Below are 24,602 nucleotides of genomic sequence, written 5' to 3'. Positions count from 1 at the left end.
TGAATAGAGTTATTGGCAGTGCACAGATTGGAGAATTTGAGAAATTATGGGCATTTCTTGAGTTAGCCTCTGTAGACTCACCAAAACTGTCTGTAGAAGAGGAATATCCTGCAGAGAAATTTATTACAACCTTTTGCTGACTGAACATTGATCCTATCAGGTTTTAAAGACAAGCAGCTGAGTATGCAACTCTCATCCATTCCCCTAAATCCTCCCTATGACTTTTGGAGTATGAGGGGTTTTTAAAAATTATTTTTACTAGCTACAAATATTAGGACCCTGTTGTCCCTGTCTGCTGGAGACATTGGGAATGAGATCCTTCTGAATTCGTCACAGATAAAATGCTGTTCTTCTCTAGACCATGGAAACAACCAGCACACACCAGGCAGAGGATGCATGAGAATGACAATGGGGAATACAGCAAATGCATGGGGAATACAGCAAATACAGGTCCCCAAATACAGGTCCTGCAGCACAGGCACTGATTTTTCTCCATGGTCCTGAGGGAGCAGGACAAAACTGGGAGAAGTGCAGCTCTCTGCCTCTTTCCATGAGCACACACACACAAAACCCATGTCATGGGTCAGTGAAGACAGACACAGACCAAGCAACACCCATTGAGTGCAACCATGAGTGACATATCTGACAATATACAAATCCTCTATTTGAGCCCTCCACGAAGAATTCAGCCAAATCCCCGACGATTTTCAGTCATAAATCATTAAAAAAACATAATTTGTTTTTCTTAGCTTGAAGATAAATTAAAAAATTGTCTAGAGTTTAGAAGACAAGAATTAAATTACTTTTGAAGGTAAGGTTGGGGTCAGGTTAATCTTAAGACTGTTTGCAATAGGCAGAACCTCCAGGAAGGTTTAATGTAGCAAAGTGGGAAAACCACAACATTCAATGCAAAGAAAGGGAGGGAGGAGACAGGAAAAAAAAGAAGGTGCAGTAGTGGGTATAGAAGATGGTGCAAACATTTCTCTGTTTTCTAGGCATCCAGAAAGTTTCATATTTCTGTAACCTCCAGCTTCAAGTAGATACCTTTCGCCCTTAACACAGACTTTTGCAGACTGAAAGAATTAGATATATTTCTATATAGACTAAGTGACAAGAGTTAAAAATAACCCATTGTGCCAAATAAATCTGAAATTCAGTAATTAAATGACAGTACTTGCACCATACATTAATTTCAGAGCCTGAACAGTAATTAATAGCCATCACAACAGCTGAAAGACTGTATAAATATTATCCTTTGTTTATAAATTTGAGAAAAAGGGGAGGGACAAGAAGTGAAATGCCCAAGGCTACTGAGGATTTATAGGAGAAGCAAGATGAGAAAGTGGCTATCTTTGAACATCATCTCCACTGGTGAGCAAAACGGCCTGTTCTTCACTCCATTGGAAGGTGAACACAGACTACAACCAGTGGGAAATGGGGGAATATTCCACTGCTGCTGGCTGCTTTAAACAGCTGCAGGAATGATGGGCAATGACAGTGGATTTTTTGCTCCCCAGTGCCAGGGTCAGGTAATAACATCCCCATGCATCACCCCTCTGCAAAGGAAGTATGGTTCAGTTACCAGCAACTCATGGCAGAGCTGGAATCAATTAGCTCTACATGAAAAACTATTTTTTTAGGAAAAAAATCCATGTTAAACATTAATACTGGGAATTAAGTTAACTATTACACAAGAGCAGAACATAGTACAAAAAGACTTTATACACACAGGCAAGTTTGTGAACATAAAGCAAAATCCAGGTCCCAGTGAAGTCAGTAGGATCAAGATTTTATCTGCTTGGCTTTAATGAATTTAGTAATTTTTCCACAGATTCTTAGCCTGTAGAGGACATCATATGGTTCACCACTTTTGTTATTAAAGCACAGGGACAAGGAAAATGATGGAGGGTTTCCATTTCCTAGGACAGGTTAGTAATAATGCAATACTTCCATCACCCTGCAAGGAGGTGACATAAGTGCTTCCCTAGCCATCCCTGCTAATCCACATATTTCTCCTTCAGCAGTGCTCTCAGAACTGTTATGGCAGTATTTATACTCTGCCAGAACCACTTCTCTGTGAGCAAAACATGGTTATACAAGCAGACAGCCCAGCAGCTACGTGTAACTCTGTGCTCCTCTTCACAGGCAGTCCCAATATTTTGTTTTCAAGGGCTGGCCATGGGGCATCTTCTGGCATGGGGCATTTCTGCCCTCACATGAACAGGCTGGTGGCCCCAGCCACCAAAGCAGAAGCTGTGCAGACAGAGCCTGGCTGCAATTGGGTTTTCTAATTTTAAAGCCACGCTACATTACCACTGGTCAAATTCCTCAGGGCGCTGAAATCGATCTCTGCAGTAAAGCTGCACCCACGGATGCTGCCCATGTGATCCTGTTTAAATTGGAGCACCACAGAAAACACAAACTATTGTGTTCTCTTTTATTCTGCTCTCTACAGCAGATATTTTCCAGCCTGGTATGTTGATAGGAGAGAAAAGCAGAATAATCCTTGACTGTCTTAACTGTGTCAGCAGAAGCCTCTGGTGCAGATCCAGCTACACCGGTGAGAGTTCGTGTTTTCTGGGGTAGTTTGGCTTGCTTGTAAAATACAGCTTTGCTTTCTTTAGGAGCACAAAGAGCAGAAATGTCGATACAGCTACATAGCCAGTAACAATCTCTGTTGCTCAAATCACTGTACCTGCACTACTGTGCAAGAAAAGTCCTTCCAGGGCCAGCACAGCTTCCGACTGCCACGCATCAGCCAGCTTTGAGAAACTTGAGCAACTGCTTTAATGGGTGACCAGGTCCAGCTGTCACTCATTCACAGTAAGGTTATTGCCCCCTTAGCAATGTGAGGTGAAGGAAATGTCACCTCTTCTTTGGTGGCTCCAAATTTTGATCCACAGCCTTAGCTGAAGGCTTTAATGTGCAGGATTGGGAATGGGAGCAGATGTAGGTGGGTGCACATCTCCTTCTGCTGGCTCTTAAAGGGTTGTGACTTTGAACAGAGGGACAGAGCACACAGCTGGAGGCAAAAACATCTTAAACTGCTACAGCAAGGGTTACCATCTGACAAACCCCTTTGTAATGAAATTGTATATGTTGACTTGAGAAATACAGATGTTGACATCATCTGCTAAAGCACAAAAATATAGGGAGAATATGTGGCAAATTTCCTCTGTGGGCCAGCATTGCCCCAGGACTTCTGTGGCTGAAACCAACACTCAACCCTGGTGCTTTCTCTTTTGTGCTTTCCCTTTTCAGTCAGTCTCTAGCAAGGGAGGGGTGATTTATTTTCAAGATTTCCTGTGCTTGCTGTTAAGGAGATTTGCAGACCTGGGGCTTTTCTGGTGCTCACCTGTGTGAGCAGGAACAGTACAACCCTGGGACCTGTTCTGATAGACACCTGGACAGGAAAAGAATGTCTCTGATTACCCTGACCAGTCTCTGGTTGGAAGGTGAGAGTGATGGAGCCATAAGTGGCAAGAGCAAAATTGCTCCAGTTAAGGGCAGTCAGTGCCTTGTCCCAAAACACCCTAAACCCTGCTCTGTGACTACTTTTGCTATTACTGACATATTGCAGGGAACAGAGCCTCCTGCTGCTTCCCAGATGAGACTCAGACTCCCTCTTGCTAACTTTCCTGCTGAGCCCCATGAGCTTTGGGAGCCGGACCCCTTTAAGGATTTCAGAGATCCCCTGCCAACAGGAGGGACAGAGGATTCCTCTTGCTCCCTCCCTGGCTCTCCTCCATGCTGAGGTTGGCATGCTCTCATATCAGACAAATCCAGATCTTCTTGGGCTCAGGAAAGCACAGAGCCAAAGCTGTTTTCATTCAAGGCACATTTTCCACCCCCTAGTCTTATTATATGGTGAGATGGAAGATGAAGAAAAAGATGAGCTAATGCCACTGCCTTTTCTTTAAAAAGCTGCTGATCCTCCTCAGAAAAGCAGTACCTCTGGTGGAATGAGTCATCCAGCATTTCCTACTCATTTCTTAAATTTTCAATTGAGAGAAAGAGAGATGCTCAATCTAAGATGCTGAATTAATATCTAGAAGCTTCTAGGGATGCCTTCTGCCCTCTCTAAAAGGCAGAGAGAATTTTCTTTAGGAAGGCTGGAATAAATTTTTTCTATACCATGGGCTAGAGGCCCGAGAAGCAGGCTGGTGCTGACCTAAATTAGATCATAGAATATTCTGAGTTGGAAAAGACCCACAAGGATCATGAAAATCCAGCTCCTGGCCCCACACAGAACAGCTCCAATAATCCCACCATGTGCCTGACAGTGCTGTCCAAACACTTCTTGAGCTCTGCCAGGCTTGGAGCTTTGACCACTGCCCTGGGGAGCCTGTGCCAGTGCCCGGCCATGCTCTGGATGAAGAACCTGATATCTGGGTGCTGATATCTGGGTCCCTGTTTATGCTTGGATGAAGAGCCCGATATGTGGGTGCTTGTTTATGCTTGGATGAAGAACCCAATATCTGGGTGCTTGTTTATGCTTGGACAATGCCCTCTCTGGAAGCCCCAGGGTAGGAGCCCATCTGTGGTGCTGCAGCCACTGACTGAGCCCAGCTCATGGGCCCAGCCCAGGGCAGACCCAACATCCTGCAGTAAGGGTGAGGAATTCTGGCTGCCAGAAGAGCACCCCTCGACCCCTCTGTTTCCAGGCCCTGCCTCTGCTACTCCTCCTCACAGTATGATGTGAACAAAGCCCAAATGAGGTGGCATTTATCAGGCTGTTTGCTGCCTTCCCTTGTGGCTACCTTGCTCCTTTTCTCCCTTCTCTCTTACCACTGTTTTCCTTCTTGCTCTTCCTCCCACTCAGCAAGCTGCTTGCTTTCCAAGGATAGCTTTGCCCTGAAGGTCAGAGCTGCTGCCAGCAGCTGTTTTATTTCTTATTAGTGTTTGAGGAGTTCCCTCCCTGCCTCCCAGGTCTGCCTGCAATCCCTGCAATGACATATTTATAAAATATCTGCACCTCCAGTCTAATGACACAAACTAGATTTCAAGGCTATTGAACTAACAGGGTATCTTAGCAACAAATATTTATTTTAATAACAGTATTCCCAGCCATGTTAAACAAGCACCTACTTCAATAGTCAGAACACCCTAGAACATTTTATTTTATACCATGATCCACCTTCTGTTGGCTCATCTTCACTTTAAAGAGTTACTAAAGTCAATGCCATTGTCCCAGAGAGGTTGTTCTCAGTGACTTCCCAATATCTTAGAGCAATACCCAAAAGAAGCAGGTCACTGCACTCCAGCTAACCACCCACACAGATTTGATGTGGGGGCTTTCCTCTCACTATCTGCTGGAAATTTCTTCTTTTTGCTGGTGTTGATCTGCTCAGAGGAGTTGTTGAACTGATTCCTTGCATTGTTTGGTTACTGTATTGTCTTGGTTTGGAAAGACAGGAGTCTGCTAAGGAAGGCAGGAGCCTCCCCTGAAATGGAGAATGTAAACCCTCCCCACCCCTCTGAATTGCTATAAATTTTAAATTAACGGGCTCTCAGGCAAAAATATGGGAGCAGGAAATAACAGTTCTTTAATAGGGAAGAAAATAAAAGGATAAAATAAACAATGCAGTAAACTAGAACTACACTGACAGAGTCAGAACACAACCTGGCACCCTGTGGGTCAGGGTGTTGGTGACAGTGCATTTGGAATTGTGGCTCAGCCCTCCTGCAGTGTCAGGGGTGGTTGTGTTGGAGCAGGGATCCTGTAGAGAAGGATGTATTCTTCCTCTGAAGATCCAGGAAGAAGAGGCAGCTGCTGTTCCTCTGGGGAATCCCATGGAGAAAGTCATGCTGGTGCTCCAGAACCTCTGGATTATATCTGGGTAGCAATGCTTGGTTCCTCCCTCTGGGTGGAGCATCTCCCAATGGGATGCTGTAGTTCTTATCAGCCATGCAGTGACATCCAATAGCTGTTATCACCAGATGTCCCCTCCCAAGGGAGGTGTGAATGTGGTCACTCAAAGAGGGAGATAAAGCAAACTGCCCACTTGACAAAAGACAACTGCCATACCGATGCTAATGGAAAACATCTTGCCTTGCAATCTGGAACATGTCTATCTGAAGACTGCAACGCTCCAGCTGCTGCCCCAGCCAGCACCACCAGGCTGATCCCTGCTCTGGTCACAGTCAACCCTTGGCTCACATCCTCTCCTTGAAGCTGTCAGGAAGCAACAAGTGACATCCCAGCAAACTCCCCTGCTACTGCTCTTTCATGCTGCTCACCCAACTTACCATGAGAGGCTTTCCCATCCATTTCCTCTGGCCCTTATTAGGATTCCAGGAAGGATTTTTCTTTAAAAGAAATTTCCAATTTCCTCTCGAAAATTAGCTGTAGTGGAAACATTCACACATCAGAAATAATGGCTAACATAACCACCTAGCTTTACTGTTTTATTGTCATTGTACATTTTGCAATTACCTTTTTCTCTCCCCTGCTAGCTAAGCCAAGAGACTGACAGTGACATCAAACCATAATTTGTATGGTCATCGTTATAAATTTATGAAAGCAAGTAATAGTTTGTCTTATGGAATAAAATAACACAGCATGAAATTAGAGTAGCTTATCTTCATATTCCTTGGACAGCACATTGTTGCTCCCTGATGGGTTGAAAGCTCTTTCTTTTGATAAACTCACTAGTATCTGCCTTTGTACTCTCCTAGTGAGATATTTTAGTGACAGAAACATCCAGAAACATTCTCTCAGCATTGCCCTATGGAGGATAAATCCAGCCCTTCTTGTCCCCAGCACTCACTGGGGTTCAGTTTTGTTTCAGGAAGGGAATACTGTGGTCATCAGAAAACACAGTGCACATTTACCTGGGGACGGTTGAGCAATAATCTCTCCAGTTCTCTCTATTTTTCCATATTGCCTCCTGTTAATTTGTGTGTCAGCAGCAGGAATCAAGTGGCATCTGAGCAGTTCCACTCCAGGAATTCAGCACAATCCAGCCTGGGCCAGTGGGCACTCTTCTGGCTCCTGGGGATGGTCCAGCATGTCCAGAGTGCCCTTGCTCAGCTCCTGGACACAGCTCCATGTTCCTCACTGAATTTCTCCACTTCCAGGCTGACTTTAGTCCATGTATTTTCTCTCTTCCACCTGCCACCCTCCTCCCCCAGTTACAAATGAATGTTTGTGTACAGCTCCAGAAGAAACACCTTTCACAGTTTCATAAAAATAAATTATGTCAGCATGCCACTGAGTTAGTCAGAAGTTCTGCTGAGGACAAAAGCTGCTCTAAAGCTGCATCATGCAGGATTTAGCAATCCCACCTGTGCTAGAGGATGGACCTACTATCACACAAACTGTGTGCAATGAGAGGGGAACTGGTAATGACACCCATCTCCCTGAAACAGCCACAGGGCTTTAAAGAAATGTTATGGCAAGAATCACTGTTCACTCCTGGATAGCTGAGCACTTCTTGTGTTGAAAGAGGAATATTGCTCACCTCTCTCATTCTTGCATGGTGAAGGCCAAAATCCCGACCAAACAGGTGGTGTGACCTGTGCTGCTCCCCAGACAAGTGAAAGGAGTGTTTTGGGTTGGAAGCCAGACACTTGTGGTCTGAAAACAACTCCTCTTCTGATTCTCTTAGCATAACTTCATTAATGACAAGGACTTAGAGTGAAAGTGACAGCCTCATCATTTGATTTGATTGCTTATTGTGTTAATTTGGTATGGAAGCATTTTGAAGCTATTAATCTATTGATTCATTTTTACTTGAGAACATAATTTGATTACTTTATTTTTTGCATTTCTATTAGCTTTGTAAATAAACCAAGTAGCATGCTTGCTTTCAATTTATGTTTGCTCTATTATTCAGTTTGATAAATTATATTAAAAAAGGCCACTGAACTGGTTAGGTTAGAGCATTCCAAAGACAGGCCTGCCTAACATGGCAAAGTCTACCCATGTAGCTCTTCCACATTTTCCACATACAACATTTACAGCTTTACCCTGTCCAGCAGCACTACCCACTCCCCTATTGATAAAGCACAGCTGGCTCCTCCAAATGCATTACAGCTCTATTTTCTGATGTGTGAGCCACATTTTTTGCAGCTGCATTAACCAATGTTTGCCAATGTCCCTCTAAGCCAGCACCAGCCCACAAATACATTCCAGTTTTTCTGGGTGGATTTCTGCCCCTCATTCACCCACAGTGGCTGCTCATGGGTATGCACATACAGCCTCATAAATTAGGGCAACCCGAATTCATAAAAGCAGGCAAGCTGTTGGTGTTTTGGGCTGTTTTTAGCACTGCTGCTCAGCTGAAGCAGGAAAAATGGATTCAGGCTAGGCATTTAACTTACTGCTCTCCAAATACAAAGCACTTTTCACCATTGCCAAGGTGTTCACTTCCAATCTCAGATTCTAAGGGAATCTGACACCTGTTGTAAGGAAACTTCTCTTGGGATAAATTTGCTTTTTACAGGTCTCAAAAAAGGAGATGCCATGAAAGCTATGGTGTTGAGTGCTGCTTCATAAATTGGCCTAAATTTAGGTTTCGTTATTTACAGCTTGCATTTCAAAGCATTGGTTGGATTGTAGCTAGGAAATTGATGAGAGATCTGACCTTTAAAAATGTGTCTTTATCTAATGAAAGATAGCCACCTATTCTTCCTACCTCCTGTGAAGGCCAACCTTCACCCTCTGGGCTTTGCAGCACCATCACCCTCAGTGTGTCCTGGGAGAATAAAACAAACTTCCCTCTAGAGACTGTCAGTGTTTCTTGGTCATGGACACTGGCAGTGAGTCATCAATCAGTTAGGTATGAAGATGGAAATTAGCTGGGAAAATGATGGAGAAAGATCCCCTCAAATATTTGTGCCTAAGCAGACAGAGATCCTGCTCAGCCAAGCTTAAATCCATTTGTGTTTAAGCAAACATTTGAGTGGGCAGTGTTTGTTCACAGGGAAATGGAGAGGGGCTGTTCATCAGCGCTTGCACATGCACAAATCCACACTGCAGGAATTGGTATCAACGTGGTTTAACCCTCACTGTGTGGGCAGGGGGTGTTTGGAGAGTGTGAGGAAGCACAGAGAGACCAGGGAACAAAGCAGGCAACACTCTCAGTCCAGATCCATGTGATGGATGCCTGGCAGTGGTGAGGAAGAGGAGGAATCCTTGAGAAGTGGTGAAGTCCTTGACCAGAATCAAGGTGCTCGCGGTCCTGAGCAGCAGCTGGGAGGGTGCAGCTGAGCAAAATTCTCTATGTGCACTGCCCCACTCCAGCTTTGACCTTAAAGATCACTGAGATGGAGCTGTTTTGTTGGGAGAGGGAGGCATTGATAACTATTTAGTACATAGTTCAAAGCCTGACTCCTGTCTGGATGAAATGGACAGCTACCAGCCCTGCTGTCCAGAGATAAGTGTGGAAAGAGAACTGGGTATCTTGGCAAGATTTCTGCTGGAGCTGAATTCAAACTGCAAAGTAATTCATCACTTGCAGCTCTTCAATCCTTATTACCCTCTTTGCTATCTTGAATCAAAATCCTCTGTCTTCTGGAGTTCAGTTCTTATTTTAACTGAGATATTTTTCCTGAAGAGCAACTCTCCAATTTAGGGGCAGGCAATAAATTAATAAAAAGATAGGTATAAATCATCACTTGTGACTTGGAATAGCTCTGCAATTATTCAGGTCTATAAGGCTTAGCTAATGTTTCTAATGTAATATTCTGCCATGAGATTTAATTTGCCTCATATGAGTCATTTAGTAACCTAAGCATGGATGTAGAACTGACAAATATCTATTAAACCAGTATGTCCAGGTACAATAGGATGGATTTGTCCATCACTAGGTATTATGGCAACACTAAGCAGATGATTTTGGATAGATAGCCTCAGCTGTAAACTCTGTTTAATTACAGGTTTGTTATTCCCTTATTGTTATCTGTCTTCTATTGAGCCAAGTGCATCAAGAGCTCTCTCACATGAGATTTCTGGGCATAAACAACTAATTTGCATTAAGTGGTTTTCTTAGTCATCTGCCTGTTATGTTCCCATCTGGATACAATTCCACACCATGGATTTGGCCTTTTTCTGTGGATTGCAAGTGGCTTGTCGTCACTCTGGGAGCTCATGACTCAGGTGTAAGATAGCACTGAGGTCACAAAAACCACAGAAGGTTACAGCAACAATTACCACACCTCCAGTTATTTTAATTGAATTGTCTGTGGCATTCCCAACACACTTCCATGTCCTGTTTGAGTGTGCTAGAAATGATATTGCACTTTTCATAAGATAAAGGCAATTAGCAGAACTGTGCTTGGTGGTTATTTTAGGCAGCATTGTCTCTGATGTGAGCCCTCAGTTTTCTTCTCAGCAGTTGTCATGGTGGACCTGAACATGATATTCTTCTTGGTCACAAGGTCCTTGACTATAAAAGTGGTTAAAACTGGATTCAGTCCAAAGTGACTTGTCATAAAAAAAAACTCTTCCAAGCAAAATCAGTGGGAAAGCACCTACTGGTTAAAGGGAAAAATGTAAACCAAATTGAAAGGCAAAAGCTAAGAGGGGAGGGTATTCAGTCAAGACCTGTCCCTCTCTGTGCCTGATCTGTGCTTTTCTTCACCACCTTTCTCCAGACAGGAAAAGGTGATGCACCTCTTGCTGCACCTGCATGTTACCCAGGGAGATACAAAATTCCTCAATAAAAAATGAAAAGTGAGGCTGTACGCTTTCAGAGCTCAGCCTCATTTTTTAAATTCAAACTCCTCACATCTTCAGGCAAAATGGCATGCAGCATTTAATCTACAGACTTCTTATTCCCATGTTTTGAATTAATATTAACCATGAACAATTCTACTGGAAGAAAAGACTGAACAGCAGTGTTGCAGAATACACTCCTGGATGTGTACAGGTTTCTGAAGAGCCTATCAGCATTTCCTCTCCTTGTTTTATTGTGCCTAACTAGAGGAAACTCCCAAAAAATCAGATAAGCCTGGAACCACAGAGCCTTAAAATTCCCTTGTAATCTACCTTAATTTCTCTAGTCTTAATTTCTCTCTGCCCTCTTTCTACTGCATTTTGGAATAAAACAGGGCTTTAATAAGTGTTGATTATAAAATGCCCTGATCCCATCCTGCTTAGATTGCATGAATGGCCTATTGCTAGACTGTTCCCAACTTGACCCTCGTTCTGCATCCAAATTCAATGATACAGCCATTCATCAGCTTGATTTTGGCAGTGTTATACATGCCCTCTGAAACATTATTTTTGGCAGGCTCTCAAAGCACGAGTGACTTCCAGCATACAAATCTCATTTGCTGCATCATCTCCTTCGTGATCCTTGATCAGCAGGAGCTCAGCACCTCGGCTGACTAGCACAGAGCCAAAAATAGTGTCTTTGTCAGTGCAAGTCTGAATAACCATGAATATGGAACCTCAGTGACAGCAGTTGGTGTGTGCATCTGTGCTGCTGGGTATGTGCTCTGGGACTGCTTTTCTTCACCTGTGTTTGTGTGAGCTGGTCAGCAGGAGGAAGGTGCCCTAAAAGCACTTGCATCTGGTCCCTAAATTTAGCAAATGTTGCAGTAAGTTGATTTGTCCCACTGAGAACTGTCTGGAGATGGTAACTACAAAGAGCAGGCCCCTAAATCGGGGCCTTTTTTGTGGTTAGAAAAGCAGTAGTAATGACTGTGTGTAGTTTTTAAGCTCTGGAAAATTTTAGAAGCATTTCTTTTGTTTTTTATGGCCTGGAGTTCAACATTAGTTACCAATGGGGAAATGGCAGCACAGGACAAGCCTGGGGATCTCCCTGCCACTCAGATTTTTTCTTGGAGGACCAGTTCTCAGGCTTCTTCTAAGATTGCTGGATCTCACCTCTTTAAGTTCTCAAAGGCTCCAGCAGAAAGCACAAGGTGCCCTGGGATCCCTGTGTGCAGGGTGTGAGCGTCCCTGCACAGGGAAGGCACTGGGAAGTATTGGATTGCTGCAGTGCCTTACATAATCCAGCAATACCCACATCCCTGAAACTGCAGAAATGATGTGGGGCTCTGCTCAAGTCCACCAAGGCACAAGAGACACCCCTGCACCCCAAACACCCCGCTTCAGACACTCCTGCAGGGAAAAAGCTGGAGGAGCTGCCCGGACATTGGCAGTGTCCTTTATTCCCTTGGAGGGAAACCTCAGGACAAGAAGTGATTCAGCAGAAGATGATGCAGTGCAGGAGTGATTTGCTTGGCAGAGACCCCACTGCAGGTCTGAAGCATCTGCTCTATAGCTCCTCTCCCACTGGAAATGAGTAAAACCAAAGCCTTTGCCTCTCACAGAAGGCAGACACTAAACCACCTCATGAAGCCACCTCAGGTGCTATCCCAACCTAGCAAGTAGAAGTCAGCCTCCCTGGCTGTAGTTTTGGAATAAAACATGGCTTTAATAAGTGTTGATTACAAAATGCCCTGATCCCATCCTGCTTAGATTGCACGAATGGCCTATTGCTAGATTGTTCCCAACTTGACCCTCGTTCTGCATCCAAATTCAAGGATACAGCCATTCATCAGCTTGATTTTGGCAGTGTTATACATGCCCTCTGCCACCTCAGGTGACATCCCCACCTAGCAAGCAGGAGTCAGCCTCACACAGCTTTGTCCTTTCAGCCAGGTTCCCTGGAGTCCTCGTGCTCCTCAGAGCTCTGAGAGCTGAGCCCATCTGTCGCAGACATCTTTTATGGAAAATCATTTCCTTAGGATTTTTCCTCCTGAGAAGCTGAGAGGCCTCAGGAACAAAATGTAAACATTGATTATCTGCTGCTGTGGAATGCAACAGGTGCATCTGTGATTGGCCCGTGTTGGTTGTTTCCGATTAATGGCCAATCACAGCCCAGCTGGCTCAGACAGAGAGTCCGGGCCACAAGCCTTTGTTATCATTCTTTGCTATTCTATTCTTAGCCAGCCTTCTGATGAAATCCTTTCTTCTATTCTTTTAGTATAGTTTTAATGTAATATATATCATAAAATAATAAATCAAGGCTTCTGAAACATGGAGTCAGATCCTCATCTCTTCCCTCATCCAAGAACCCCTGTGAACACCATCACACCCAGCCCTTGCCAGAGCAGGTCTTTGTGCCCTTTTAATGACACAAAAAACAACCATTCAGACTGCAAGTGTGATTCTTCACTGAGTTGTGCATATTTCATGCCAGTAAATAACTGCAGTAAAATCTATGCTCTAAGCCAGTAAAATCTATTTTGTGATGATGAGGGATCAGGCTCAGTAAAACGTATCCAGAAATTAAACAAGTAAAACAGAGCAAACAGCTCTGTCCTATCAAGGTAATTTATATCCTGTTAACCACAAGGAAAAAAAAAACAACCTAACATGCTCAAGAGACATCTGGAAATGAAAATTAACTAAAACCAGACTGATGACATAAACAAGAGAGAAATACAGCCTCCAGATCTGTGTAGCTGAGCCTGATGTATATCACAAATGAGATTGCTTGGGGTTTTTGTTTTTAAAAGAACACAACAAATCAGGGAGGAAGTTTTTCATTTAAAGCCATAACTTCTCAATTCAGACATTTGTGAGGGCATAAAAGAGAGAAGCACAGAGGAAAAAAATCATCTGCTAAGAGTTCCACATGCATGTTAGTCCCAGAACTGACTGAATAACAATAACCCTTATTTGAGAATCATTTTGGTTGCCAAAATTCACAAATAATATCTTTTACAATCTGATGTATGACCACCTTCAGATTTAACTGAATTAAAAAATACATATTAGCACGTACACACAAAAATTTTGAAAAAATAGTTTTAATTTTAATTTTAATTTAAGAAATGGCTGTTGAGCAAGCACATGGTTTCCCTGTTGCAATATTGTCTTACACTAAGGGCATTTGCTCCTCGTTGTGAAAAAATCTCTGGGTTTGGTGCATTTCCTCTAAATGTGTGAGAAGGATGTACATGCCACATAGCTGAAAAAAATCTGGGCATGGTTTTCACCTCATCACTGACCTTGACTATTCTCTTCCACATCTAGCTCTGAAATCTTCATCCAAACTGCAGTGGGATCTGCCATCTGTTTGATTCCCCTGCAGATCTGGGCAGAGCAGTTTATGATCTGTTTCCATGTCTATAATAGAATTTTTATAAAGGTGGCAAATGCTACTACTTAAAACACTGAGGAGATGTTGGCTTATTTTTTATTTTCAGTATTGGAAAAAATATAATTATGGAGCTTTCATTTGCCCATATTACCCCCAAGACACCACCAAAACAAACATTTGCTAAAATAATGGTAAACTCAGCAAAGCAGGAAGGTTCAGGTCTTGAATTATATACCATTAGATCTTAAACAGTACTGCCTGCCAAATCCAGAGTACTCATCATTTTCAAGCACAAGTAATTTTTAAATTTTCAAATACCAGGCTAGTTTTGCAATGCTGATAGACTAAAATGATCTCCTGCTTTACTTAGAAGTTGACCCAATTTGACAGAAAAATCTTCAGGAGAAAGCAAATGTAGAACTTTTTATTTCATTTGGTACTACTTTACCAACTACATTAAAGCTCTGAAGGTCAGTAATGTTATCCAGGCACTAAATGCCAAATCCTGCATCAAAACACATTCCAGAAAAGTGCTCCTGGTTCTTTTATTCCTGCATGGAAATGGTGAGATCATTCCTTATGGTACCCCTTCCCTGGTGAACCCACCCTGTGTCTTTATTGTCCTGTTCCTGCACAGAAATAACACAATGTCAGTGATTCATAAGGATCACAGAGGCCCAAGAACCCAGTAAAAGGCAGTTTACAATTTAGTTTGGTGTGGAAACCCAGGGCACCAGGAATATTTCTCTGTCTACTCTGGGGTGCCCTGCCCCCAGGGGAACACTGACTCTGACCCTCATTCATGGAGAAAGTTTCCCAGACTTCAAGACAGACTGGAATCCACAAAAGTGTGAAATAGATTATAGAGAGTAGTGTAGCTGTATCACTTGGTGAGAAATTGAGGTTTTTGGATCTTTTAGTATGTTGTGGATGGAAGCAAGATGGAGGGCACAGGGTGTCATCCTGGGTTTCTTCTTCATGATTCTTCCTTCTTCTCCATGGGTTTGGGTGGCATTTTATAATTGGGCAGAAAAGTCTGGGATCAGTTATTGGGTTAAAAGGGAAATAATCTAGGTGTCAGTTCTTCATTGGATAATTTAGCTTTAAAAGGCCTTCGAACAAGAGATTGTGGCCATTATTGTGGTACTTTTCCAGTGCACTGAGCCTGGTGTGGAGACAGCGTGCAAAACTCTGGATAAGATAACAATAATCAAGAACCTGAAGACCGAAAAAATCCAGTGTGTCCCTCTTTCCTGACACAAGACCACTCCAGGAGGGTCTCCCTGACAGGGGAGCCCCCTGGGAGGGCCCAGCCAGAGTCCCAGAAGTTGGGGAATTGGCAACAGGTACCCCACAGTTTGGGTTTGTGTGACTGGTGCAGCCCTCGTAGCTCCTTATGGACATCATGGAACTGCCACATGACAACCTCTTAAGGGGGTCTGAGGGATAGAAGATCCTGTGCAGGTCTGCAGGCTGGCCTGGTCTTGCAGAGGCCTGCAAAATGCAAGGTGGAAGGAAAACACTGAAATGGAAAAAGAGGAGAGTCAGAGAGACTTCATTTCCTAAAGCCTGTAGGTTCTCAGGCACCAAATTGATGAGTAAGAGACTTGCTGAGCTCTTATTCCCCACAGGGGACATTCCAGAAAAGTGTCACTGGGGCTGAGGGCAGGCTTTGTGTCCCTCATCCATGAAACCACCATGCCATGGGATTTTCTGGTACTGACCTGGGGTTCTTGGGCTAGAAGCTCCAGGGAGAGCTGGACAAGTAGGGAGTTCTTCAGAGTTTGTTTCCACAGGCTGTGGTTGTGGTGAGGTTTATGCAGCCCTGTTTTTATGTTCTCTTTTGATGTATGAAATTGAGTATTGGACGCAAATGACATCATTAAAAATATTTCAAATGAGTCAATAAACCATTTATCTTAGTTCCTAATGCAGGTATATTTCTGGGGGGATGTCCAGAAAAAGAAGGTATTTTAACAAAAGCATGTAATTTAGGACAAACATGGACATCCCAGATTTCAAAGGCAATAAATCAATAAAAATTTATCACCCTCCACTAAGCATCCTTAAAGAGGAAAGTCCTACTTGATTCTCTGTTAGTTAAAAATCTCTGTATCTCCAGTCTGAGCCTGGATGAGGGGAGGGGAGGGGAGGGGAGGGGAGGGGAGGGGAGGGGAGGGGAGGGGAGGGGAGGGGAGGGGAGGCGAGGCGAGGCGAGGCGAGGCGAGGCGAGGCGAGGCGAGGCGAGGCGAGGCGAGGCGAGGCGAGGAAGTACCTCTGAGTTATCCAGCAGTGCCCATAAGGAGGATGGGGGCAGCACGAAGCAAGATGTCCTGGTGCTCTGCCTGCGCACCTCCCTTTGCCCTGGGCTCCTCCCTTCACTCCTGCTGCTCCAGCACACGCTGCTCTGTTCCCAGTGCCAGGCAGGCTTTGTGAACAAGCTGTGTGTGCTTCTTGCATTCCATGACGTGAGTCCATCTCGGGTGGGTGGCCAGCTGGCGCACAGGCATGGCTGCAATGTGGCTGCAGCATTATCAGAAGAGTGCCCAGCCTAAAAGCTCCTCCAGAGAGAAGGGCAGCCCTTCCATCTCCACCATGTGCTTTCCTAAAGTCTTGATTCAAGATGGGACGCTGCACCCCTCACCTCAGCTGGCCGCAAGCCCAAGCAGTCCAAACCCCAGGAGGATCAGGAGGATGTGCTCAGGGTCAGACAGGCTGTGCTTGCCAGACTGGCACAAACTGAGACACAAATGTGTCTTAGAGGAGCAGAGCTCCTCACCCAAAGGCTCAGGGAGTTGCTGGGTGGCTGTGGAGGAAAGGAGGCTGCTCATGAGGGAGCTGACAGGGACAAGCAGTGGGTGTCTCCAGGGAACAGACTGCTCCTCCAGAAGGAAGGGATGTGGGTACAAGGCAAGAAAATCCTGGAGCACAAGGGAAGCAGAGCTGCTCTTGTCCACCTCCCAGCTCGGCCAAGAAACAAGCAGGGTCTGAGTGAGCAGCTCTGCTCCATTCCCCAGCATCGCAGGGGAGGAATCTGCTCCACAAAGAGCAGCTGAGCCTCTGAGCTGGAGCCAGAGCTTTTGTGTGCTCATGTAAGAGATACCTAACCTGTATGCTACATGCAACAGGCTGTCCTTAAAAGAGAACTTTGCTTACACTGGGCACAAGATGTGCTCCAAGTATCAGTCTTGTTTCTTTGGTTGCTTTAAGATTTGTTGTCCTACACTTTACCTGTAATGAATTGTTTTTTAAATGTTATTGCTTGATACAGCATAATTCTATTTGCTAAAACATGCTACAATTCTGTTGTCATTTTCTCTCTTTTCATCACTAGCAAATTGTTGTTAGATACATGTCAGCTTTAAAAATCAATCATCTCAGTTTTTGAAGACAAGAAGAGGAGCCATTGCTTAGTGGAGGAGAAGGAAAATTAGACACCATATAGAAAGAAAACACATTGGATCAAAATCCATGCAGTGTTCCTCAAATTCCTTTCATTGTGTACATGAAATGATTATGATATGTACACAATGATTATATACTAATTTTATGATTATATACTAATTTTATGATCATGTACTAATTTTACCTTGAGCACGGCTATTTACTAAAGAACTCTTGTTGTTCCCATAGCCTCTGTGGTGCTTTTCACATTGTCCCCTGGACTATCACACTCCACACCTTGACCTCCCTCAGCAGCACCCATGTTGCCCATGCTCCATCAGCCATCTCACTCCTGAGCCTTCCCCATCCCACTGTCCATAAGCTGAGGACATCCAGAATTCCCTTTCCAAGACTTAGGGTATGGTTTCCTTTCCTCTGGAACTCAGCCTGAGATTCATACAAAGAAAAGCAAGCCTCAGGGGAAAATGAAGTTTTCCCAAACTTGTTTCCAAGCTGGAGTGGTCTCCGCTGAAAAGATGTGAACACTCTTACACCTGACACAAAAAATCCAGAGCCTGCAGCTGGGGCAACAAATAGGAGCACCCCAGGCAAGATGTCAGGGTCGTCCCCCATGTGCCACCACCTGTGATTGCCATCAGAGCCAAGGTCCAGGGCCTGGCAGGTCCTTGCAGGTGCCAGGCTGATCAGAGCCTTACCCAGCCCAGAAAACACCACACAATATTCAGCCAGACATTCCCATGTCAGCCAGGGGCCTGTGTCTGTCCCACTGGGGGATTGCTGCAGACAGAAAAGCTGGGATTTGCTCTCCTGCCCCTGTTTCTTGTGCAAACTTTCAGAGACCAGCCATGACAATGGGTAACTTCTGCCAGCACTGGAGCAGAGGCTGAGCTCTGCCTGCTTTTGCTTCAGGGCAGACAAAAGAGAAATCTAGTGGAAACAAACCATGGCACAGTCAAGAAAGGAGAAGGAGGAAAATAAAAACAGTACTGAATGCTTTGGTGTTCTCAGTTTAACCCAGTGCAGCCCAACCACACTCCTTGACAGAAGCAAGTAACAGAAAACCATGAAAGAGGGGGACCTCATAGATGTTTCTTGGCCCCTCACATTGATCCTTCAAGAAGAAGAAATTATATAATTCCTCCCAAGATTATTGTAAATTATCTACTGACCTTAAGAAAATGTCCAGGTATTCCAGGGACACACAGGGTGCTGTTATCCATAACTGCAAAGAAAAGAAATAGCAGAGAAAATACAGTCTGACAAACCAATTTGAGTGACTTGGCAAATGTGCAGGGTTAATTGTCACTTTATTGCTAAAGATGAAGATAATAAAATTGCATGGTTCCATTCTTCTTGCTGTATGTCAAAACTCCCATCATCTGGAGATGTAATAATGCTTCTCCTGAAATAACATAGACCTGCTCTTTGTGTGTTTATATGCCCTTTGTGTATTTTTCTGCTCTCTGACCTCTTATCTTTTCCAAGTCCTCCACCCTCCCTCTGTAAATGCTGGTGATTTTAATTTATCCTGTTGTGGTAGTTATGCTTAGTCACAAATGTATTTCTGTTCCCTTCAAGAGGACATTTCACAAAGCTCTGGAGTAATCAGGAAAGTCATCACAGGCCATGAGAAATACCTGCCTACAGAACAGCTGTAAACTTCCCTTTTCAATCAAGGCATTTTCTGAGAAATATGAAGAGTTATGAAAAGCTTATTGGTATCAAAGTTACTGATAAAACCAGATATTACATGCCTGCTCTGAAGGGAAATGGGATAAAGGACATCTCTTTTTGGCCTAACATTAGAGCATGAACTGAGCATCATTCACAAAGCATGAGGTGCTTCCTACAATGCATCCTAAAGATCTTTTCAAAAGGTTTAAGAAAGTTTCCCAGCAGCACTACTTCCTCTGCACACAGGTACTGCTGCTCATCAGGGTCAGCACCACAATCTCAATACTGCAGAGCCATTCCCAGAAGCCCTTTATATTGAATCAGTGCTGAATATGACTTTCATCCTAACTCATACCTGTTGCCAAACTCTGAAGCTGATGTCTGTGTGTGCTCCCTTATGCCTGTGCTGCAGGACACTGGGCCTTTCTTTCCAAGATGTGGTAAATGAAAATATCTTGGTTGACTTTGACAACACTACATTAATCTCCTTACAGCCTCTTTACTGGCAAATCATTCTCTGGCACTGGTTTTGTACCCCACATCTCTTCCTTGGGGACCTATAAAGCCTGAGGCATCTTTAGAAAACACACTTTGGGGGCTGGGCCTGGCAGCTTGGTCCCACTGATGCATCTGCCAAAAGCATGTGACAAATGTGCCACCAGCCATGTGACAAACTGGCTGCTGTGTGAGTGAGAGTTCTGCTTTTTTAGAGCTGAAGGATGTGTGATGCAGAGGTGGCAGGGGGACCTGCACAGAGTTGCCTGAACTGACCTGTGACCCATGAGTGCAGAAAAATTGTCAGACACTTGTTTTTCCTCCTGCTTCCTGCATTTTGCCACAAAGTTTGTGGTTACTTTGCAATGGAGTGATGCAGGCTCTGCCAGCTGAGGACAGCCACTGGCAGGCCACATGGACCTGGGGAATGGGAAAAGGACAAAAATCCCTCAAACCTCTGCTCTCCAGAGAGGATGAAGTGAGTGTGGATTATAAGCCTGAATGCCCAATAAAGGATAGCAGAGGTTGCTGCCTTCACATTCAACAGCACCACAGCAAACCAGAATGAAAGGCCAGAATGGGCATGAAGAGAACAAAGCACCATATTTCTCACCTGCTGTAATTGCAGAAGGGTGTGAGACCTTTACATTTTTCCCCCTATATGCCCAGAAAGAATTTATTTACCCATCAAATAGCCAAGATCAGCTCCAGGTAAGGATGGAAGTCCTCATTTTCAATTTCAATGCTCTGCCAAGGGATGAAGGAGCTCCTTCTAGACTGATGCTTTGAAACAGACTTATTAAGACAGGATATTCCCTGTGCATTACGAAGAAATACAAGCTTATAAATTGTAGAAGAAACCCCTGCAAACTGCCAGTGTTTTAAAGAAATATTTTTCAAATGACACAGTTAGGCAAAAATGTCCTGTTTTGAGTAACTACAAGAATGTTCTCTCTGTGGGGAGATGTGAAGAGCAATTATGTTCCCAACTCTGCAAACGTGGATTACAGAATTGAAAATGTATTTTGCTTTAGAAAGGCTTGCTTTGATTTTGTTCAAGTAATACTTGAGAATCTGCCCTCCCAAATCTGCAAAACTATGATAAAAATATTTTTAAAAGGTAGATGTGTTTCCAAGCCACACATAAAGGCTAGCAATTGTTCAGTAATTCCATTTAAGCCTAAAATGTTTGATGGCTCGGTGCTCTTGTCATATTTTAATGGTATTTGCTGTAATCAGGCAGATTTTTGTTCAGCTCTGTTCAGACATTCTCATTTTTAATCCAAAATTTGCATCTACATCCAATAAAGTATATCCTCCTTGACTGCATGCCAAAAAGGAACTGAGAGTTCCTCCAAAGACAGCCTGGTGAGAAGACTGTAGGCTCAGGTGGAGATATCATGGAGCCTCTGTTTCTCAGTGCTCAGGACATCATACCCTCCAGGCCTGACATTTCTGAAGAAAGGAGCTGTATTTCTTGATGTGGGCTTTTCTTCTTGCACCTCTGTTTTCTCTCTGGTTCCCTGGTGCAAAATCCTGTGAGCTTTAACAGCACTGTCAAGGGAAGCTTTGTAGGCACTCATTCAGTTTAGATCCCCAGCACATCCTTCTGAGAAGACTCAGGGGATCTATCCCAAATTAGGCACTATGGGACAGAGTGACCTAAAATCACATGCTGTTGGCAGAAACTGTGAGTCTTTGTCAGAATCAGCATCTACCAAAATACCCATTCTGATTGATTTTATAGTTTGTTTCATGCTTTCTTAAAAACACCTGAAGGGGAGGGGAAGTATAACCATAGCTACTGAAATAAATGGCTGCTGTCCCCTGGGCTGTGACAGCAGCATTTATCTTTCTACAGCCTATGTGTGAGAGGAAGGAAGAGAATTCTCCAGCTTGGAGCTATTTTCTGTCAAAAATCTTAGTGTAATTTTTGTACAGTGAATATTTATAACTGTTGTTTGTGTCAATACAATTTTTTGCAGTTAGTGCACTTATTTACATTTTAATGGCCAAGCCAATAAAGATTTATGCACCTGTCATCTGAATTTTCCACAAAAGTGGTGATTGCTTAAAAAAATCCCCCATATCTCCTGCAGAATACTCCCTCTCCAAGCATCTTTTAGATGCCTCCATTGTTTTGGGAAACAGCAGGCTTACAGCTCTAAAAGTCATAAGTTAAACCCAGCAAAATCCTGCATCAGTCTTCATGGCAAAACTTCTGCATATTACAAAAGCACTCGCTCAGGAACCATTTTTTTCCTCACTCTGTTTTTCAAACACTGTCTCTTGAATGGCAAGGGCTGTTTCATCACTTTGATATGTCTCAGCTGCACCAACTACATTATTTTTGTAGCTTGAGGAGATTCGCTGTTTAGTGCTGACCTTGTTTTGATTTTAATGCAGTTAAAGGCATAATTCAGATCCCTGCTTTGTGCGCAGCCACACCACTCAGGAGGGACACACAGTGCTCCAGCATCCCCTCCCCTGCACACATAACCTCCCCCAAAATGTGAACTACAGGAAAAACCCTGAAGGCATCCCCTCTGTGCCTGCCCACGGTCCTGGCACAGCAGCCAGAACATGTGTGCCCTCATTCTGGCCATGCTTCTCCTGGAGGCAGCCAGCCCACAAGCCTTTTTTATTCCCACACCACTGCTCTGCTGCCAGGGCTCTGCAGGATGAGCTCCTTTTTCATGCCCAGACTAGCTCGGTTATTTCCCTGCTGTGCACCCCTTGCTGGATTCCCCATGGCGGCTGTGTCAAGAAGGAGGGACAGGCTCCCTCGGGAGCTCTGTGCCCTCTCCGGGCTGTACTGTCACTCAGCTCTGATCCAGCTGAAACTGGGGGTCTCAGAGACATAGAAGCGTGAGGTTTCTGCTCGGTTCAATGTCCAGAGTAGTTTTAGCATAGAGTTCACATTCGAGGCTGACATAAAGCCAAGGCCAGGCTCTTGTAAGGCACCGTCCATAGGTCACAGCTCTTACAGCTCCACACAGTCACCTGCACAGAGCTGCAGAAGAGGCACGGCACAGCCGGAGAGCTGGAGGAGCCCCGGCCCTTCACATGGCTTCGGTGCAGAGCTCTTGCTCAGCCAGACTGCGTGGCTGTGACCAGAGCACCGCCAAACCTGCGCTACTTGCCCTTGCTGTGCTCTCCAGACCTCTGAAGCTTGCAGGAACACACATTCTAACCATGACACTGAAGGATGTTTTCTCCCGTACGGCCAATTCCCTCTGCAGCTCCGAGCGTGCAGCGCCTCCATCCCCAAACCCCTGAGCAGCCCCAGCGACGCCTCCGAGCATCTTCGCGACAAAACGGGGCGGCCGGGGGGGTGTCCTTCACCTCATCTTTCAAAACCTCAGCTCCCCCATCCCTGAGGTAAATGTCACCCGGGCAGGCGGTGTCGGAGCCCCGTGCCCGGGCGGGGGTCCCCGGTTGGCAGCAGGAGGCGCGGTGAGCCCGGCCGCGGCAGCCGGGCGCTGAGCTCACCTCCCTCCGCCCCCCCGCTCCCTTCTCCCTCCCCCTTCCCTCCCTCCTCCTCCGCCTCCTCCCGCGCCCAGCCTGCAGCCGGGATCTCAGTATTATGGCATCGAGGAGAATGGAGACCAAACCCGTGATAACGTGTCTGAAAACCCTCCTCATCATCTACTCCTTCGTGTTCTGGGTGAGTGCGGCTCGGCGCGGCGCGGGCACACGGGCACGGCAGGGCACGGCAGGGCACGGCCCGGCACCCCCGGCCCCACCTGCCCGGGGCTGGGGCTGGGGGCACCGGGGGCTCCGCAGCGCGGCTCGGCCGGGCTAGCACCGCCGGGCGAGTGGGGACGGGGCATGTCCGCCAGATACAGATCTGCATGCACACACACACACACACACGCACACACACACACATATATATATATGAGCTCACACATATAGATAAACACATTTCCATGGATAAAAAATGATGGGGTTTGCCTCCTCTCGCGGCGAGCACATCCCCCCGAGCCCCCGCGGGGGAAAGTTGCAGGGGTCTCCCTGAAAGCCTCCATAGCCTGTCCCCTCCCCGCCGCCCTCCTGGCCGGCCGGACCGTGTCCCCATCGCCAGAACCATGTCGCTGATGCCGGACCGTGTCTCCACCGCCAGGACCGTGTCCCCACGCCGGACCGTGTCTCCATTACCGGACCGTGTCCCCGCCGCATCCTCGTCCCTCCGCGGACGATGCTGCCCGAGCCCCCCGGTGCCTGCTGCCCGAGCCCCGGCCGCGGTACCCGCGTTTCGTAACCGGGCTCAGGCTCCCGCAAACCATTTTGCTGACCCAGATGCATTAATTGAGTTGCCGCGATTGCCTGACACGGCCCGGCCGTGTTTTTCAGGGGGCTGGAGGTTTTGGCAGCGCCCCGGCCTGTTAGTCAGCACATCCCCGGCAGCAGCCGCGCATCGCGGCGGCCATCGGCAGGTTAAGGACCTTTTAATGGCACACGGTGACAGCACACGATAATGGCCCCGCTGTGTGCAGTTAGGGACCTGCTCCGCACAGCATCGGCACAGCGCGCTGAGGCGCGTTTGTCACTTCCCAGCCGGGGGAGCTGGTTGTGCTCTCTCGGCTTGGTAGCTCTGCGCTGGGGAACACACTGGCTCAAATCTTCATCTTTCTGCTTAAAAAGGCGTTCTAAACCAATAATTGCTTATTCATGGCAATAACGTTTCACATCCTTACAGTGAACATAGGACTTCAGCTGTTTCAACCTTAACTTCTTAGGCTTTTATTTTTTTAAAGCATAACCAAAACACATTTTTGTTTATCCATACTTATGGCAGTACCTCGGTGTCATTGGCTCCCTTGTACCCCATCCCCTCGATATTTAACATATCCCCCCCTCCACCCTTTTTTTTAATTATCTTGGTGGAAGTAAAGGTGTCTGATACTGAAATAGATAGGAAGCCAGAATTATCTGTTGGGGTTTTTGTTGGCAAGTAGATTC

General features: G+C 45.4%; 2 protein-coding genes across 10 annotated transcripts in view; one reads left to right on the top strand and one right to left on the bottom strand.

The window, feature by feature from the left end:
- The window catches only part of LOC141728134 (uncharacterized), a 55,714-nt gene that overhangs the window by 29,766 nt on the left and 1,346 nt on the right, over window positions 1-24,602 (bottom strand). For 2 of the 9 annotated variants that reach the window (XR_012578852.1, XR_012578849.1), the window contains exon 2: window positions 18,638-18,690. Coding sequence is in view for 1 of the 9 variants with exons in the window: in XM_074534547.1 (XP_074390648.1) it covers window positions 15,141-15,557; window positions 16,339-16,575; window positions 18,638-18,690; window positions 23,747-23,945 (906 nt within the window). In the remaining 8 variants the exon portion in view is untranslated. The other 7 variants (XM_074534547.1, XR_012578851.1, XR_012578853.1 and 4 more) reach the window with 7 other exon arrangements.
- The window catches only part of TSPAN7 (tetraspanin 7), a 90,436-nt gene continuing 88,978 nt past the window's right edge, over window positions 23,145-24,602 (top strand). Inside the window, exon 1 of the mRNA XM_005484392.4 lies at window positions 23,145-23,304. Within this exon, the coding sequence (XP_005484449.1) occupies window positions 23,224-23,304 (81 nt within the window). The 5' untranslated portion in view covers window positions 23,145-23,223. The remainder of the gene's footprint in view (window positions 23,305-24,602) is intronic.

Source organism: Zonotrichia albicollis, chromosome 2 (assembly GCF_047830755.1).
Source record: "Zonotrichia albicollis isolate bZonAlb1 chromosome 2, bZonAlb1.hap1, whole genome shotgun sequence".
Lineage (NCBI taxonomy): Eukaryota > Metazoa > Chordata > Aves > Passeriformes > Passerellidae > Zonotrichia > Zonotrichia albicollis.
Note: the sequence above shows the minus strand (reverse complement) of the source record. Positions and strands in the feature narration are given on the sequence as shown.